At 42.0% G+C, this 16,514-nt stretch overlaps 1 protein-coding gene across 2 annotated transcripts in view; it reads left to right on the forward strand.

The window, feature by feature from the left end:
• insrb (insulin receptor b) overlaps positions 1-16,514 on the forward strand; it is a 54,431-nt gene that overhangs the window by 22,106 nt on the left and 15,811 nt on the right. For both annotated transcript variants that reach the window (XM_037250653.1, XM_037250654.1), the window contains exons 3-4: positions 10,569-10,777; positions 10,854-10,987. In XM_037250653.1, the coding sequence (XP_037106548.1) occupies positions 10,569-10,777; positions 10,854-10,987 (343 nt within the window). The remainder of the gene's footprint in view (positions 1-10,568; positions 10,778-10,853; positions 10,988-16,514) is intronic.

Raw genomic sequence — 16,514 nt, forward strand, 5'->3', positions numbered from 1 at the left:
CACTGTTAGCGTAGCGCCCGGCACATTAGAATTGCGACATAAGCGATAGACCAACATAAAACGTATGTTAGATGTGCTTCGTTGTACCATCGAAGAAAAGTGTCCATTTTCTTTTTCTTTTTCCTTTGGTCTCTCTGCTGCACCTCTTTGATGAAGCGTCCACTTGAAGAAGTACCTTCATCATTTTCTGTCCGTCGAGTCTTGACTGCATATATTGTGAATGTAAACTAGCACTTGAGAGGTTTGAGGAGGCAGCCAGCCGCATGCTCTCCCTCTACCAGAGTGCTCCCATGGCTGAAAACTAATGTCAAATCATAAATTCTACAAATTCCACTGGCTGCCGCTTGTGACATCCCCCCTCCACCCCCTCTCTCAACAAGTTGGAAGACGGATATAAAAGGTGCAGTGATAAATACTTTCCTAAATGCATCCATGTGTATGTGCGCGGAGGGTAGGGGAGCTGTGACAGTTATAAGACTGCAGTAAAAAATGGTGGTTGCAGTTCTCGAGCTGTGCTTGTAGCATAGGACAAGGCTGCAGTCATGGTGGTAGTGAAGCCTTCCCCTGTACTGCCTTTGACATCCCATTGCCCTTATGAGGAGATGGCGCTGCTAATTAGCGCACCAACAAACTTGGGGCGTCCAGTCGTCTGGAAGAACGGGTCACACTAAACAGGAAGATGAAGAATGAAATGCCCGTCATTGTCTTTTTTTTTTTTCTCCATTTCTCTTCCCCGTGGCTCCACCTTCTGGGAATGATCCTCCCTTTTTTGCACTTTTCCCTTTTTTTTTTTCTCCCCCCCATCTGTCCCTTCACTTTGTGCTCTCTCTTTTCTCCCCCCCCCCCCTGTCCTTCCCCTTGCACGCTGTGGTATGCAGACATGCAGGAATTTCTGGGCCTCAAAATGATAGACCAAACTTGTCAGCCCTGGCTCCTGTTACTAAAGATGGCTGCATTTGCTCCGGCTTCCTGTGATTGGTGCGCAGGGAGCTCCGATCCATGTGATTGGTCCTAACCAATGAACATAGAGCCTAAGATTGCTGACAAAAAGTCTGATTTTCAGCTTTTGTGTTTGCTTAAGACACACATTTCATACGTAAGTCTTTGACTTACTACTTTCAATGTGGGTCATTGGAAAGGACTGAATGTGGGAGAAGCAATATTGTGATAAAATGATTATGTTGTAGAAGCAAACCAAACTTTGGATTTGATTGCATTCAATTTTCTTGTCTTGCAAGAAAAATTTGGTCAAATATTTTTAGCCAAAATGAGGAAAGACCCTGGGCGAATAGTAGACCAGACGTTTTTATTGGCTGTTAGTATGTACAGTAATAACAGTACAACGCAGAAAATACCAAGTCACATTATTTATTTATCTAAAACTCTTCAATACCTTCTTCAATAGATCATTGACATATTAAAAAAATAATAATCCCAAGCTAATGATCTTTATTTAATCATGTCTAAGATGTTTGAAAAACATCCTGTTCTGTGTTTTTACATGTGTGAAATGGTTACAAACTAAAAAAATTGATCAACAATTACTCGATTATGAAAAAAAGTTGTCGATTAATCGATGAATTTTACCCCTCTAGTGGAATTCAATTCTAACGGAGGGTCTCGCCGTACGACTAATTGTTTTAGGAAGCGGCACTCGGTCGGAATGTCATGTTTGCACCTCCTAATATGGATCGGAGATGACAGTGAATGGCACCAAAGCTGAGCCCTTAAATAGGCTATGAGCTAAGCGAGCTATTCCCTTACAAGTGTGTGTGTGTGTGTCCGTGCATCACCAGACAGAATGACGTCCAGCCAAGCTAATATTTCTCATGCCTGCTCTCTCCAGGGCCTGACTCGAGTCTTGTGATGGCATTGTTGCAACTAAAAAAGATTTTGATGCACGTCAACCACACATACTGGACTCGCAATGCCAACTATCCCTGTGGAGATTTATATTAATTATCTTGGAGGAAGAATTGAGATCACAAATCATCAAGCCATGTCTAAAAACAAAAAAACTGAAATATATAAGACGTTCTTGTGCGTGACCACGATTGAGACACCAATTCACGTGTTGTGTTCTTTGCAAGAATGTCAACGTCCAGATGGACGTCTTTTCAGTCAATCCATGTAGACGCCGCAAAGAGACGAGTGTTCCCTAACTGGCCGAAAAGGCTTGCGGCTAAAAGGAGTGCTTGGACGCAGGTGTGTCTTTTATTGGAAGGAAGTGTTATCCGTAGTTGAAGCGTTAACATTATCAGAGGTTTTATTTGTTCAAAAAAAAAAAATAATCCACACTCCTCTCTGTTTCCTTTGCCAGAACATTCACATGTAAGAGGGCACTGTCTGGCACTCGAGGCTATAAATTCGGAGTTGGAGTTTAATTACCAGGGTTGAATACAGGACGGGATCTGCTTTTATTAGCTGAGTGATTTTTTTTTTTTTTGCCACCTGCTTCAGCCTAGTGGTTTAGAAATATTTGAAGTTGAACACATGTTGAATTTACAATCAAGGTTAGAAAAAAAGGAAAGTTAAACCACCTCGTGTTAAAACCTCTTAAGTCAAACACAATCAATCAAGCAGCCACTGATTATCTTAAGACCAATTTGCGGTTGCTGTCATAAAACCTGTCCAAGAAAAATGTAAGAAGACTTTTTAACCCGTTCACTCCCGTTGGCGGCTATAGACGAGCCATGGCAATAAATGAGTTAACATTTTTTATTGTCATTGAAGTCTTGAAGCTAATTAAAAATCATTGAACCTGATTAATATGCAAGCGCATTATATTTCAATTCCAAATCCCATGTGATTTCCTAAAAATGCAGACTTTGATTAAGATCTCAAATATCAGACGCTAATTTGCCACATATTGTTTTCAACATTGGCAAAAGGTGTAAAAGTGATCAAGCGCGCCGTAATTCAAAAATCCTTGCGCACTCGTACCTCTGAGAACTGCAAATCTTTGCGCTCGTATGAAAATACAGCCATTGAAAAACAAAAGCAGTAACGTTCAGAAATGTCACGGAGCCTCCCGGCCACCCGCCGCGACTGCTGATAGCATCCATCACATCTACCTGTTTACCGTCGTCTCCTGTTAACTGCTCTCCCCCGGGGCCACCCGGCCTCTCTTGTCCACACTGATTCGATTTCAAGCTCATTTGGACTTTTTCAAATCTTATTACACAGACACACACACATGGCTGTTTACCTGCGGCTGTTCAATGCGGTGTGGCGATGAATGACATCTGCGATACAAATGGTGCGCTAAATAAAAACCCAACCTCAGACGTCATCCATCCCACCTGAATCGTTTTTCAACACCAGTCGGGGTAACTTTCGGAAAATTCCAATATTCTGTTCGTAGGGAATATAAAATATTCAAAATTGTTGGAAACATCACAGTAAGGAAAAGCTTGCCTCAAGGCAAAAGGTCCCGCTTAACCTTTAGCTGCTGTGTTTCAATGAACGGCTTTTTCTTTGTGCGCTAGGCTTCCATCGACGTTGCGTGCTGGAGGGGCCCTGTTGACACCTGGGCCCTAAAGGATAAGCAAGACTTCTTCACTCTCCTGACCCCCCCCCTTCCTTACGCATGTGCTGTGTTCCTTAAGTCTATTGTCCCAATACCCCCGTGTGCATGTATTATGTATGTGCACACACACACACACACACCAGTCCAACCGGGTTGTCCTTTGTGCTCGGACTCTTCTCCTCCAGCAGTCACCCCGCTGCGTAAATCCCTCAGCTGGGGTTTGTTTTTCAATCAGGCCCCCGGGGGGATGCCATGTGCCCGAGTCTGGCACGAAGGCTGATTGAGGGCCCGGCCCGCTGCTAACCCCGTCGCCTTCCAAAGTCCACATTATCCACCATTGCCTCTCACACTAAAATTGCGCTTCGTTCATCGAGACACACGAGGGTGTTTGTTTTCATCTGTTTTTAATTTGTATTAACCGGAGGAGGATGAAAAGAAGACACTAGTTACATTTTTTACAGCAACTCCCACTACGACTGTTAAGTATTGGAAGCTGAATTGTGTTAGCAAAAGATTACTGACTCATTGTGTGCTGGTAACTTTGCTGATGTTGTCGCTGGTTGAACTGAAAGTGTTTGAAGGCGCATTATCGCACATTAACAGAAACAAACCAGCACAGCAGATAAGGCTAACTTTGTTAGCGCACCTGATTATAAGGCGCACGTTTGAGAAAATTAAAGGGATTTTTAAGCAGATGTCAAAATGACTAATCCATTAATCGACAACACAGCAATTAATCGACTCGTATCTTACTAATCGCGTAATTGTTAAATCATTTCTAACGAAAGATTCTCCAAATATTCTGTTTTCAGGCTCTCAAAAGTAAAAATGATTTGATTTCTTAAGTCTTTCATCAAATCAGACTGATCTTTTGTCTTTAATCCTAATAAAACATTTGCAAACATCTGCTTTTACTTTGGAAAACAATGACCAGCAATCCTTCCAGCGCCATATTCCTGAGCTGTTGTTTCTTAATCACTAAACAATACCAAATAAACAAAAATAAACAGTCATCAGGGAAGTATGTTATTAATACTTTGCAATGCAAATAAAATCGCATCCAATTATTCGATTAATCGATGGAATAAAATATTCGCTATATTGACAGCCCTAAATTTAAGTGCGGGTCAGAGTGCAAAAAAATAGGGTAATCCACTTGGCGTGGCCGACGGATGTCGACTATTTGATCCTGTTTTGAGGGCTCTGCAGGAGCAAGCCCTGTGAGATGGGACATCAGATTGATAAGCCTGATCTGCGCAATTATTGCTGCCCTCGTCCCTCTCCCCCGAGGTTCTTCACCCTCTCCCTACCCTCAAGCTCAATATTTCTGTATTCACTTGTGAATCACCTCTGCCCTGCATCACTGACCGTCTGTCTTTCATAGAGGCATCATTGTGCTCTCAATGTGACGGCAAGAGAGAGAGGTGCTGAAATCCGTCAAGTGCAGCGTTGCTGTTTATGCACCGCAAAGGAGACAAACATCTCCCTTTTACTCTCTGTTGGCAGTTCATACATTGTGCTTGCGGCAAATCTCCTTAGTCCGACAGTTATTGGAATTAAGATTTTAATTAGGGAAGGGTTTTAGATCAGCGCACGCTGCATTAGCATGATCAACAAAGGCTTGTTTGAGGGGCGGACTGGCAGCATGGCACGAGTCGGCGTCCTGCAGCCACATCCGTCCTGTCAAATTAACAACAAAGAGAACCTTGCTGTGTTTTCTGCTGCTTTTCAGAGTTCACAAAACTATTAAGCTAGACCTGGGGTTCAACTATATTACCATTTGTTTGAGGGTTGATCTAGAACACAGGTGTCAAAGGCAAGGCCCGGGGGCCAGATACGGCCCACCACATCATTTTAGGTGGACCGCGGAGACAAATTGTGCACCGAATTCATGTCAATTTCGAATTGTTTTCCTTTTTAAAAAATAGAGATGTTAGCAATTTTTGTTACCATTCTTATTTTTTTAAATAATTTTTATTTTTAAATATTTGATTTGATTTCAATATTTCATTTTTAAATATTTGAACAATTTTTATTAGTCTCTGTTTTAAAAACTAGTTATTCATCAGTTTGTTGTGTAGCCTATACTATATATGCAATATGAGATGTTCATACATTTATTTGGGTTGACAATTTTATGATGCGGCCCGCGACAAAAATAAGTTTGACACCCCTGGTCGAGAACAATGAAGCCAAATTCTGTCGATTTTTCCAGATCACCAAAATGTCTCCCCCATTTCAAGTGACGCATTAAATGCTTTACAAGGCATGAATGTTCTTGGCCTTAGGGTTTACCGTGGTGGTCTTGGGGTCACAGGTTAAGGGCGTGTGAGTGTGTGGTTTCCTGCTATAGCCCAAAACAAAGATGCTCAAGCGTCACATGTGAAATATATACAGCACCTTTTGTTATTGTTTCTCCCTGTCATGGCGGTAAGTTTCCCTCCTGCCTCTGACAATAAACGGCCTTCCTGAGACCTTCCTGGAGGTGAATGGAGGAAGGAGACAAATCTGTCTGCTAGAATGCTTGGGAATCCGTTTTTTTTTTTTTTTTTTCCTTTTGAGGAAAGTTTGATTGCTCTCTTTGGGATTATCCCATCATTCACAGGCTTTTTATGTTCCGTTCTGCAACTCCTTAATGGTTACAACACTACAGTCTCTCAGCATCACCTGCTCAGCTCGGTGTTCATAAATGCACATGCGCGTCAGTTTATGTTTCCCTCTGTAAATCTGCTCGGTATGGTGTTGTGAATATAAAATAGATCAGCTAGGCGCTGCATTGCAGGTTCTTTCAGACCAGCTTCTTTCACTCAAAATAGCTTCATCGGACTACTTTTGCCATCATGTAATGAGATATTGGCCCAATTGTTTACAATACTTGGCCAAGAAGGTCGGAAGAAGTGAGTGTTGCCGGTTAATCTTTACATCTCGGTATTCTGAAATTCCCTTTTCTGTTTTCTTGTGAGAGAAAATGTGGTGTTGATTGCACTTCTACGGGAGGTTGAGAGTTTTGGAAAGAAATGACGAGGGCGGGTTAGCAACGACAAATGTGCGTCGGGGTCGAGGAGAATAAGGGAGTGGCGAGGAGGGCCATCATTGCGGCGCATCGATTTTACCTCTACCCTTAGCGTCTGTAATGAGATCTAGCGGCTGTGGTTTTCTGGAAGAGCAGATTTGTCACCTGCGGCAAGACACTACAGCTGAGCGGGGCGGTGGGAGGTTGGTCAAGAGGGAGGGGGAGGATGCGAGTGAAGGAAAGAAATACAGCACGCTAAAGGAGTAGAGAGCTTTGGGATGCTTTCAAGACGCACGTTATGACGAGGGGGAAATCTAAGCAAATGCAGGTTGAGAGCAGATAGCTAATTACTGCAGACAGTCTGTGTCTGGAATCATCTCCATGGTAACAAGATGGGCCGGCGGGGCCGACCAGTGTGCAGGAAGACACAGAAAAGGAAATCAATGAACACACAGACAAAGCCAAGCAAAAAAAGCCACGCTCCATTAAGCGACACCTCACTTTGATAGTGTCTCTTATCACACACGGTTTATTTCACCAGGTCAGACCGATCTGCCTTTTGAAGTGCGCGCTATTGTTTGCACATTGGCTTGAGGTTAAACTTGTGATCCAAATGTTGCTGCTTTCCATTATACAAATGACACGGCGTACGTAACGGGAAGATTTAGACAGAGAAACGAGTCGCTAGTGTTCATGAAGGTTAACAACTCGGCAGGTCGCGGCATGAATGCAGTTATGCGGACGAATTGTGTGCCAAATATGAAAGCGAAAAACAAAACTATTCATAACTAAATACATCCATGAAGGGCTTGTTATTCCTAATGTGAAATTTTTTTTTCCCCCTGATACTGCCTGCAGTGGTTTTTTGGATTAATGTGACAGATAAATGTGGTAATGCTGAATGTCGAAATAATTCAGCATAATAAATTAATTCCGCACAGTTCCATTAAAAAAAGCAAGAATCAAGAATATCGTAACTCATCAAATTCCCATTGTATTTCCTGCACAACAGCATGTTTTTCTTTGCTTTACTGCTCAAACAGATTGAAACTTTGACACACACACTTAGGATGCCTTGTTTGGAAGGTCGCTTGCATAATAGTCGCTCTGAGCGAGGGAGTGGCCGCTACGCTGGGAAAAGAGTCGCGCTTTTCCATTTGAATGCAGGCGAGGCTCTCCATGCAGGGAATGTGTGGTTGTTTTGGTCTGGGGACAATAAACCAGATGATACATAGATAGTGGTTAAACTTGCTGACAAATAGGCTGACATCTGACTGACACGTGTTTGGGAGTTGTGCGTAAGAAAGTGGAGCGTGGGTGGAACTGTAATTTTTTTTGGGGATGCTAAGCACTAGTTATTCAAAAGAGGAGTTTTATTCTGTTTGATAATGGTTCTATAGACTAGGCAAGGAGGGTATACCCCCCCCCCCCTCGCCGAGATGTTTTTGTTTACACCTCTTCCGTCTCTCTCCGCACTCTCCCGGCGAACGTCTTACATCAAGTCTCCAAAGCATTTATAGCAAAGCTTTTAAAGCTTAGGACTCCCACCGTGGCCAAATATAGTAAACGTGAATCCAGCAGCTTTGTGTATGCGGACAGCCGTTTGTGTGCGCTTGCTTGTGTTTTCCAGAGTAAATGGCTCTGGGGCAAAAAACGTGTTCGTTATTGTTCCCAGCTCTTCGCCTGCAGACAACACTGCCAATTAAAGGGGCGGTTTTATATGTTAAGAGCAGGAAGTGTTGCCGTGTGTGGCCGCTTGCTATTGGCTGTCCGGCCTTTCCCATGTTCTGTTGACTGAGCAGCCGGGGCTCTTTACTGCCGCCAGCCTGATGAAAGGTAAACACCATAAACCTTTGATCAAGCTTCGAGTTTAAAACCTTTACTGGAACTGCACGTGGGTAAGTCGGTGGACAAATTAGCGCGTGACACCCAGATTTACACGTGTATGTTTGTTTACCATAATGAGCAACAAAGCTCCCCTTGGACAATCCCTACTTCAGTGTTGCGAAAGCATTCGCCCAGCCATTCCCTCTCCGCTCCATCCCCCATCCGAGGCAGCATAAAAACAAAACGAGGCGTATGAATGAAAGTGGGAGGGGTTGACTGGCCTAGAAAGGCAGGCAGATAGAGAGTTAGATAGTGGTGCAGGGTTAGGCTGTGGCAGAGAGGAGGAGGCCACGAATGAATGAGCGAGTTGAATCGAACCGAGCATGTTTGGCATAGCGGCGAGCTTGTGCAGCTCGGCAGGAGTGCGCGGTGGGTCGAGATTTTAACATATCGCAGGAGACGACAACGCATTTCATGACCTTACACGAATGAATTCGAAGGAAAGCCGAGTCTTGTAATGTTTGAATTCCTCATCGGTCGCGGGGGTCTCTGCAAGCTTGTTGACTCCGCTGCCCCCTGCCTGCCAGAGCAAGGCCAGGGTTAACCCAGGGCGTCTCTCCTGCCTGACATGGAAGGGGCCATTGAATAGCTGCCTCCCCCATCCAGCAAACACATTGGCTAAGACTGAGGGTGGATCTAGGGCTCCAGCAACACTCCGACATGGAGTCCCCACTGGAGCTGGATTGCCAAGCGCAGCTTGTACACAAATACTGCAGACAGTGGGGACGGGGAGGGCGCAGCATTTTTCGCAGTCTAGCACAAGTTGCGGCTTTTGTAGCTGAGGAAGAGAAAAAAAAAATGCAGCGACCCCTGCTTTAAACTTCAGCAGACGCTCCGTGGTTCCGCTTCACCACCCATTCCTTTTCTCATTGTTGTTTTTTTACTCTAGCCTTCTCTCCCCTGCCATGACCCCATCTGTCCTTTGCTTTTGCACAGGCAGCACAACAGGCAGCCCTCCCGTGTGGTAGAGGGAGGGGGGGGGAGTCCTAACTGTATCTTTGGCAATGAGTGCTCATGTGAGCCACAATGAGTTGGCATCCCACAGAGGCGAGCGAGCATACACTGCCACTATTGTGCTATAGCTCATTTACTGTGTTACGCACTCCTAAACAAGCTTTTTTTGTTCTTCTAATGTTTTCAAACTCTATAGGATGAATTGTGACCTCAAAGGTCAACCACGATCTTTTCACCTGAAATTCACCGCACCAGTCTGTTACGATTCAATCCTTTGTCCCAGTCAAAACTGGCTAAGGTCCAAGTTTAGCAAACATAGGGGAAATGGAAAATTGGGAGTAGAAACAAAACAAAAATCAAACTGACAAATTGTTGGATTTGTTTCTTCTCTTTTGACTTTTACCTCCATTCTTTTATGAAGATAAAATATTGAAAGTTGGGATTCCCTGGGTTTTTTTGCACAGCATCTAACAGCAAATATTCTTCTCTTGATATGACTTAGATCTTGGAAGTGTAGACATTTTTCATGACTTGTACGTCCAAACTCAAAAGTACCTGCAACAAATATTAAGCGTCTTGTAGGAACAATAAATGAATGCGGATCTGTAAAGTTCCAAAATTTTGCCAAGTTTACTGTTGGTGCTTTGTTACCTGAATAAAATGGAGCCTTGCTTCCCTTGTTGTCATTTCCTTAGCGTTCTTATTTTGTTCCCAGCCAGTCAGTATGCACATTTGGTAGAAAGGTCAGCGGCCAGTATGAGATGTAATGAGTCTGGATTGAGCCGCAGATGAGGCAATGACCGCCCGTTTATTAGATCATTACAGGGCACTGGTCGAACCTGAAGGCTAATCCAATCACATTGACACGTTGGCTCTCGGACCAAACGCCGTTTCCCGATAGGTCAAATGAAACTTGACACAAGCCAATGACATATAATGTTCAGGTCATTGGCAATTAAAGTTGTCTCCATGGCGCTGCATGCTCATCCAGGCTGTGAGCAATCTAGTGGTCATTCAATTGCATGTTTGCATGCAAATTGTAGCTGGTGCAAATAATTAGTTTTAGCGTGTAATACATTTGGGACGTTTTTGGTAACCATAATATTTGAGTGCAGTGCAGATACATAACAAAATCTCACGAGTGTCCAACCACTTTTTTCTTTCTCCCCCTCTGCTTCTTTTTAGTGTGCCTGGACCGCTGTAAGCACGGCGCATGTAACCTCCAGGGCCAATGCTGCCACGACCAGTGCTTGGGCAGCTGCTCGGAGCCCGGGAACGCCAGCAGCTGTGTGGCCTGCAGGAACCTCCAGCACGGCAACACCTGTCTGGAAAAGTGCCCCCCTGGATACTACGTCTTTCGGGGATGGCGATGTGTCAGCTTCTCCTTCTGTCAGGTTGGTTGTTGCTATCTCACCCATGTAGCCCTGATGCACTTCCTTCCAGATGAAGAATATTTGCTGCTCCTCACAGGCGCTCCACAACCAATGCAAGGAGACCAAGAGGTTGAACCAGGGCCGGGACTCTGGTTGCTATGAATACGTCATCCACAATGGCGCCTGCATTCAAGAGTGTCCTTCTGGATACACCCCTATAAACTCCTCCATGTATGTGTGACACACACACACACACGCACGCATGCACACGCCACCATCAACTTTATTGATAGTGGCGACTGGCACATGATATCAGTTGCCCAACACCAGCAACTCATGCAGGTGCCACACTCCCTCCCACTCGCACACAAGCAGTGATGACATTTGGAAGCTGATCAAACACAAAGGCCGATTCCCCCCCCTTAATTTTGTGGAGCGTTTACTTGAAATCATTATAAGGAAATTTAATAATGACAAAAAAGTAAAGGCCAAATCATCACCCTCATGTTTGCCTCTCCACCAATCTTTACTTCAGACAGCTAATTACGTATAATACCGCTAGATATTTCCAGTGATTTTTATTCTGCCTGGAAGTGTTTAGTCGTATTTTTTTTTTTAAAATATTGAATATTGTGTCATCTTAATTAGGGTGACATGATGGCCGCAGAGTTGGCAAAAGCCATAACCAAAAGTTTGTCACTTTAACTTCAAATTATTGCCGTCATAAACGCACCATTACCAACATAATCATCATTGTGAATCAATCACACGTGTAAATGAGATCTTCTAACAGTGACAAGCTGTTTTTAATGTGAGCATGTAGCGAAAGTAACCACTCCCCGTTAAAGTAGTTAAAAGTCTCTCAACTAGCTAGTAAATGTAAATTACCTCGTGTTAACATTTGTAGTTTTTGGCCAAGCATTGCTTACTTTGGAAGCTGCCAGAGTCATTTTGCTGCCAATAACTGATTAATTTCCTGTTTGAAAGATTACTCAATGACTTGGAACCAGTTCACTTAGGCGGCTTAAGTGTGATCATTTCATGTGAAGCAAAAGTATAAAGGGTTGATATTATTATTTTTTTCTTTTTCATTATTTTGGATTTAATCCGAGTCGACGGTTGCTGTGGTCAGCATAAGCGATGCAGATGTAGTCCAATTTATTGTACATTCTTTGGAGAAAAGTGAGCGCAGAGGCAAATTGCATTGTTAAAAAGATCTGACATTAGTTATTCTGCATGTTTTGAAGAGCACATCAGTGGATTTTCTATTTGGAATAGCCACTAAAAGAGGAGAATTGTTCCAAAACATTCACACAGGTTTGGAGAGGAATACGAAAACATATTGGGTAAAGTCCTCCAGTTGTCCCTTTGTGGCTCGGAAAATTTGACATGCAGCAAGTGGTAGGCCAAGATGAGTCTTTAGTGGGAAGAGAAGTGTTATTTTTTTTTTTTGTCCGTGCAGAGAAATAAGTGGGGTGTGGAAAAGGATGAGAGATGGAAGAGGGGAATTCAAAGGACAGCGCTTTGTATTTGTGTTGTATCTCTATCATGTGGCTAAATAATTAAAGCTATTACCCATGTGCAAGCACTTCTACAATTTTCCACAGTTGTGTGTTGACATAAACATTTTTATTTGCTGAATGAAAACAAAACACTCTGAGCTTTTAGTACGGCCAATGAAAACTGCTAAGGACATTTCAACCCCCTATAATGACTTTTTTCACCATGTGTGTAGGAGAGTGGGCGATTTTCTTTGCATTAAGAGTCCCTCTTATTTTTATTATACCGTTTTATTCCTCTCCCTTTTTTAATCGCAAAAATGTTATATTTTTTTCAACATAATGTACATATTTTACTGTTAGCTTCTTATCCTCCCTCTGCTTTTTCTTGTGGACCAGCATAAACCCGTTTGACTCAAATCCACAACACCAGTCACGGAAGAATCCAGTCAGAGTGCTTTGTTCACAAAAAAACTGGTCAATAGCGGTCGGGAAAACAGGAAGAAGAAAGCAACCAAAATGACAGCATTAACCATGACTTAACGCAGGCTACCCGTCATCCATATGGCCAGCGGCGATTCTTTCTAACTAGCATGACACCGGAACACTTGGACAAACGTTTTTGAGACACCGCAATTGCGCTGACTGCTTTAAATGTTTCTCCCCTCTTACTTCATTTTTAGAGCTCTGTTGCTCGTACACCTCCAGCACTAGGTAGATAAAAGTCAACCAGTGCAGTTGAAAAATAACATATTAAAATCATCTGCTTCCGCCAGACCTGCATGCACTTTTCCAGATGCTTCCACCAGACGCCGTTGCCCAAGTCACCGGGTTCAACCGGACAGATAAACACTGGCCCTTTAAGAGCCGCTCTCCGGCCCGAGCTTGCTGTCTGCCTGTGTGTCTGTGTTTTTCACTACAACGGGCCAAAACGTTTTCTCTTTCTACATCGCAACTAGAGCGTTACTTCTGAAGGAGCTGAATATATGATTTTCCGTGTGTGGAAAGGGGAGGGTGGAAGAAAATACCAGAGATTGGCCTCCTACCGTTGTTTAGTCGCAATTATTACATAGTGTTTCCACTTACTAATAAGTCATAAGCGGAAACAGTGGTGGAAATTCCTTTTTTAAGGATTCATGAAACTATAATGGGCCATTTGAGCCACTCGGGATGATCCCCACGTGACTTCCATCGTCCCATTGAATTTTGTCTTCTTCTGTGTGCTTCCCAGGGAAATGACTTGCTAATAACATTTGCATGAACTTAATATTAAACGGCAATTAGTGTCCACATTCCTTAAAAACCCCTTAGCATCCTTTGTTCGCCGTAAGCAGCATGTCTCATTTTTATGGCCAGACTTGTTACATTTATAAGAGCAAAGGTCATTACTGGAGATAGCGGTCTGGTGGTAGAAGTCTAAAATACTGCAGTTTAGATTCGAGGCAGAACTCTAAGAGGTAAAGCTGTCAAGTCTTTAGTCAGAAGTAAAGAGCAGGATTATGTTTCTTTTGAGAGGGCTCATTTGTGAATGAAACGTTATCCTCTGTGCGGTTGTGCATGCATGCACACACGCGTGTGTGAGTGTGTGCGTGTGTGTGTGCAGACTGGTCCTTCGATGAAGCTTGCCTTTTGTGAATGGGTTTCCTGAAAGGCGGCATTATGAAGACCTCCTTTCCCAATGCATGCGCGTGTATGTGATTACGTGCTGAAGGACGTGTCTGCAGTGAGAGAACGTCGCTCGCACATCTCAGATAAACTAAACGTCCGTTGGGGACTCGAGATTGTGTCTCACTTTCTTTTGTTTCTGCATCCATGTGTTTGTGTGTGTGTGGAGGATGAGGAGCATCGCTCCTGTATCCTTCACTGTTCAAGAAAACCAGAACAGTCTCATGCAGTATATTGACCTTTAAATATTTACTATATTAATTAATCATTGTGTTTGGTGTATTTTGGTTATATCTTGTTCAACTAACCTCTGCCCTGTGATTTTTTTTTTTTAATGGACATAAGGGCCATGTCACTGATGACTGAATGACGTTAAAAAAGTTTCATTAAAAAAAATAAAAAATCCTCATTTTTTTAAAAATTAAATTAACTAATAATTTGTCAAAAATTCAAATAATTTTTAAAAGCAAATTGTAGATTTTGCTTACTACAATAATTCAATTATTTAATCAACTAAATACAGGAAATGAAGAACATTAAGTATAAATTCTTCACATTACTGTTGTTATTCTAATTTACAGTGAATTATTTTTAGTTTAGTTTAGTTTAGTTTATTGTTTAGCACATATTATTATAACAAATAACAGTGCAGGGAGGGAGACGAAGCCTAGGGCTTGTAAGGAGCTCCACTCCTGTATAATCAAAGTGCACAACAAACAAAGTGCTGTGACATCAAATATTATTCAAGTGTTTAAGAAAGAAAAAAAATAATAATAATATATATATATATATATATAAATGAATAAACATCAATGAATAAACACAAGCATAACTAGCTAAATATTAAATCGTCATATTTATATATGCATATATACGAAAGTGAACGTATACATACATAAACAAATACACTATACAAAATGAGAAACAAGAGAAACAAAATTTGACACTTTAGTGATGTTGAAACAATCAAAAAACACCAGGTAAGAAAATAGCTGAGCGGAAGCAGAAGAACTGCAAACAGAAAATAACAAAACAAGGAAGAATCAGGGTATAAATAGTGGTTTAAGTTGATGTTCTTAGTATGGATCAGCTGAGTGCGGTGGAGTAATTTTGGACTGGTAGGATCATGAGTGGAGAAGGTGGTGTTTCAGGTGCTTTCTAAAAGCAACCTGTGAAGATATGGATCGAATATGGATTGGTAGCTCATTCCAGAGTGAGGGCCCTCTAAAATGGATATTGTATTGATGGCGTGATGTTCGACAGGACGGTGGGTGGAGATTGTCCCCCTGTCTTGTAGGATAAGAATGTAATTCCGATACAAATGCGAAGAAATTATGAAAAGTGGCTGGAAGACAGTGTTTCCTGTATATATATTTATGGGTGAGTAGACAGGTTTGATGAATATTTACTTTATCAATTGGCAGTAATGAATAGTTTCTAAACAATGGTGCCGATGGTTCATATCTATTTGAAAAAGAGATCATTTTTAGGAACTTCTTTTGTATGATGAGTAATTTGCTGAGGTATGTTGGATATGTAGCTGCCCAGACTATGTTGCAGTAATTGAGTAAAGGAAAGAGGAAACTATAATACAGAGTGAGATGAGCAGACGGATGGACCAAGGGACAAACTTTTCGTAAGATACCTAGCGTTTTCATGGATCTTTTGCAAACCAAATCAATGTGTTCAGACCAGTTTAAGTGTTTATCTACTATAACTCCTAGGAATTTAGTGCTAGTAACTTGATGGATTTCGTTATTATTTATGTAAATTTTGGCCTGTTCTTTGGGGTAAGATTTATTTATATTGCAGAAGATCATGAAGTTACATTTGTTTATATTGAGTGACAACTTATTTATTTTGAACCATTTTGTAACAGCGTGCAACTCAGTATTCACACGTGCAATGAGGAAATTAAAATCCTCGTGGGTGGCAATGAGATTGGTATCATCCGCAAATAACAAAGGAAGAAAATTTGAACAAGACATGGAAAAATCATTTATGTACACCAAAAATAATAGAGGACCCAATATTGAGCCCTGCGGGACCCCAAATAGTATTTTAGATCTGTTGGAAGAACAACCATTTATATATACATATTGTTCTCTGTTGGCGAGATAGTTTGTGAACCATTTCAGGGCAGAATCGTTCACTCCATATCTCTCTAGCTTAGCGATGAGGATCTTATGGTCGACAGTATCAAATGCTTTGCTTAAATCTAGAAAGACACCAAGAGCGAATTTCTTATTGTCAAGAGCCGTTGAGATGTGGTTGGCAAGCTGAAGCAGTGCATGCTCAGTAGAAAACTTTTTGCGGAAACCGTATTGATGTTTATAGAGAATATTGTTTGTTTCTAGGTGCTTTGCCAATCTTGAGTAAACCAGTTTTTCTAGAATCTTGGAGAAGCAAGGAAGTACGGATATAGGTCGATAATTACCATATTCATTAGTCTCACCAGCTTTGAAGATAGGAATGACTTTAGCAATTTTTAATTCTTGGGGTACAATGCCAAATTTTAAAGATAAGGAGAAAATGTGTGTTAGTGGAATTATTATTGAATGAATAATTTTCTTAATAAGTATGCTTCTGATCTC

Source organism: Syngnathus acus, chromosome 4, assembly GCF_901709675.1.
Source record: "Syngnathus acus chromosome 4, fSynAcu1.2, whole genome shotgun sequence".
Classification (NCBI taxonomy): Eukaryota; Metazoa; Chordata; class Actinopteri; order Syngnathiformes; family Syngnathidae; genus Syngnathus; species Syngnathus acus.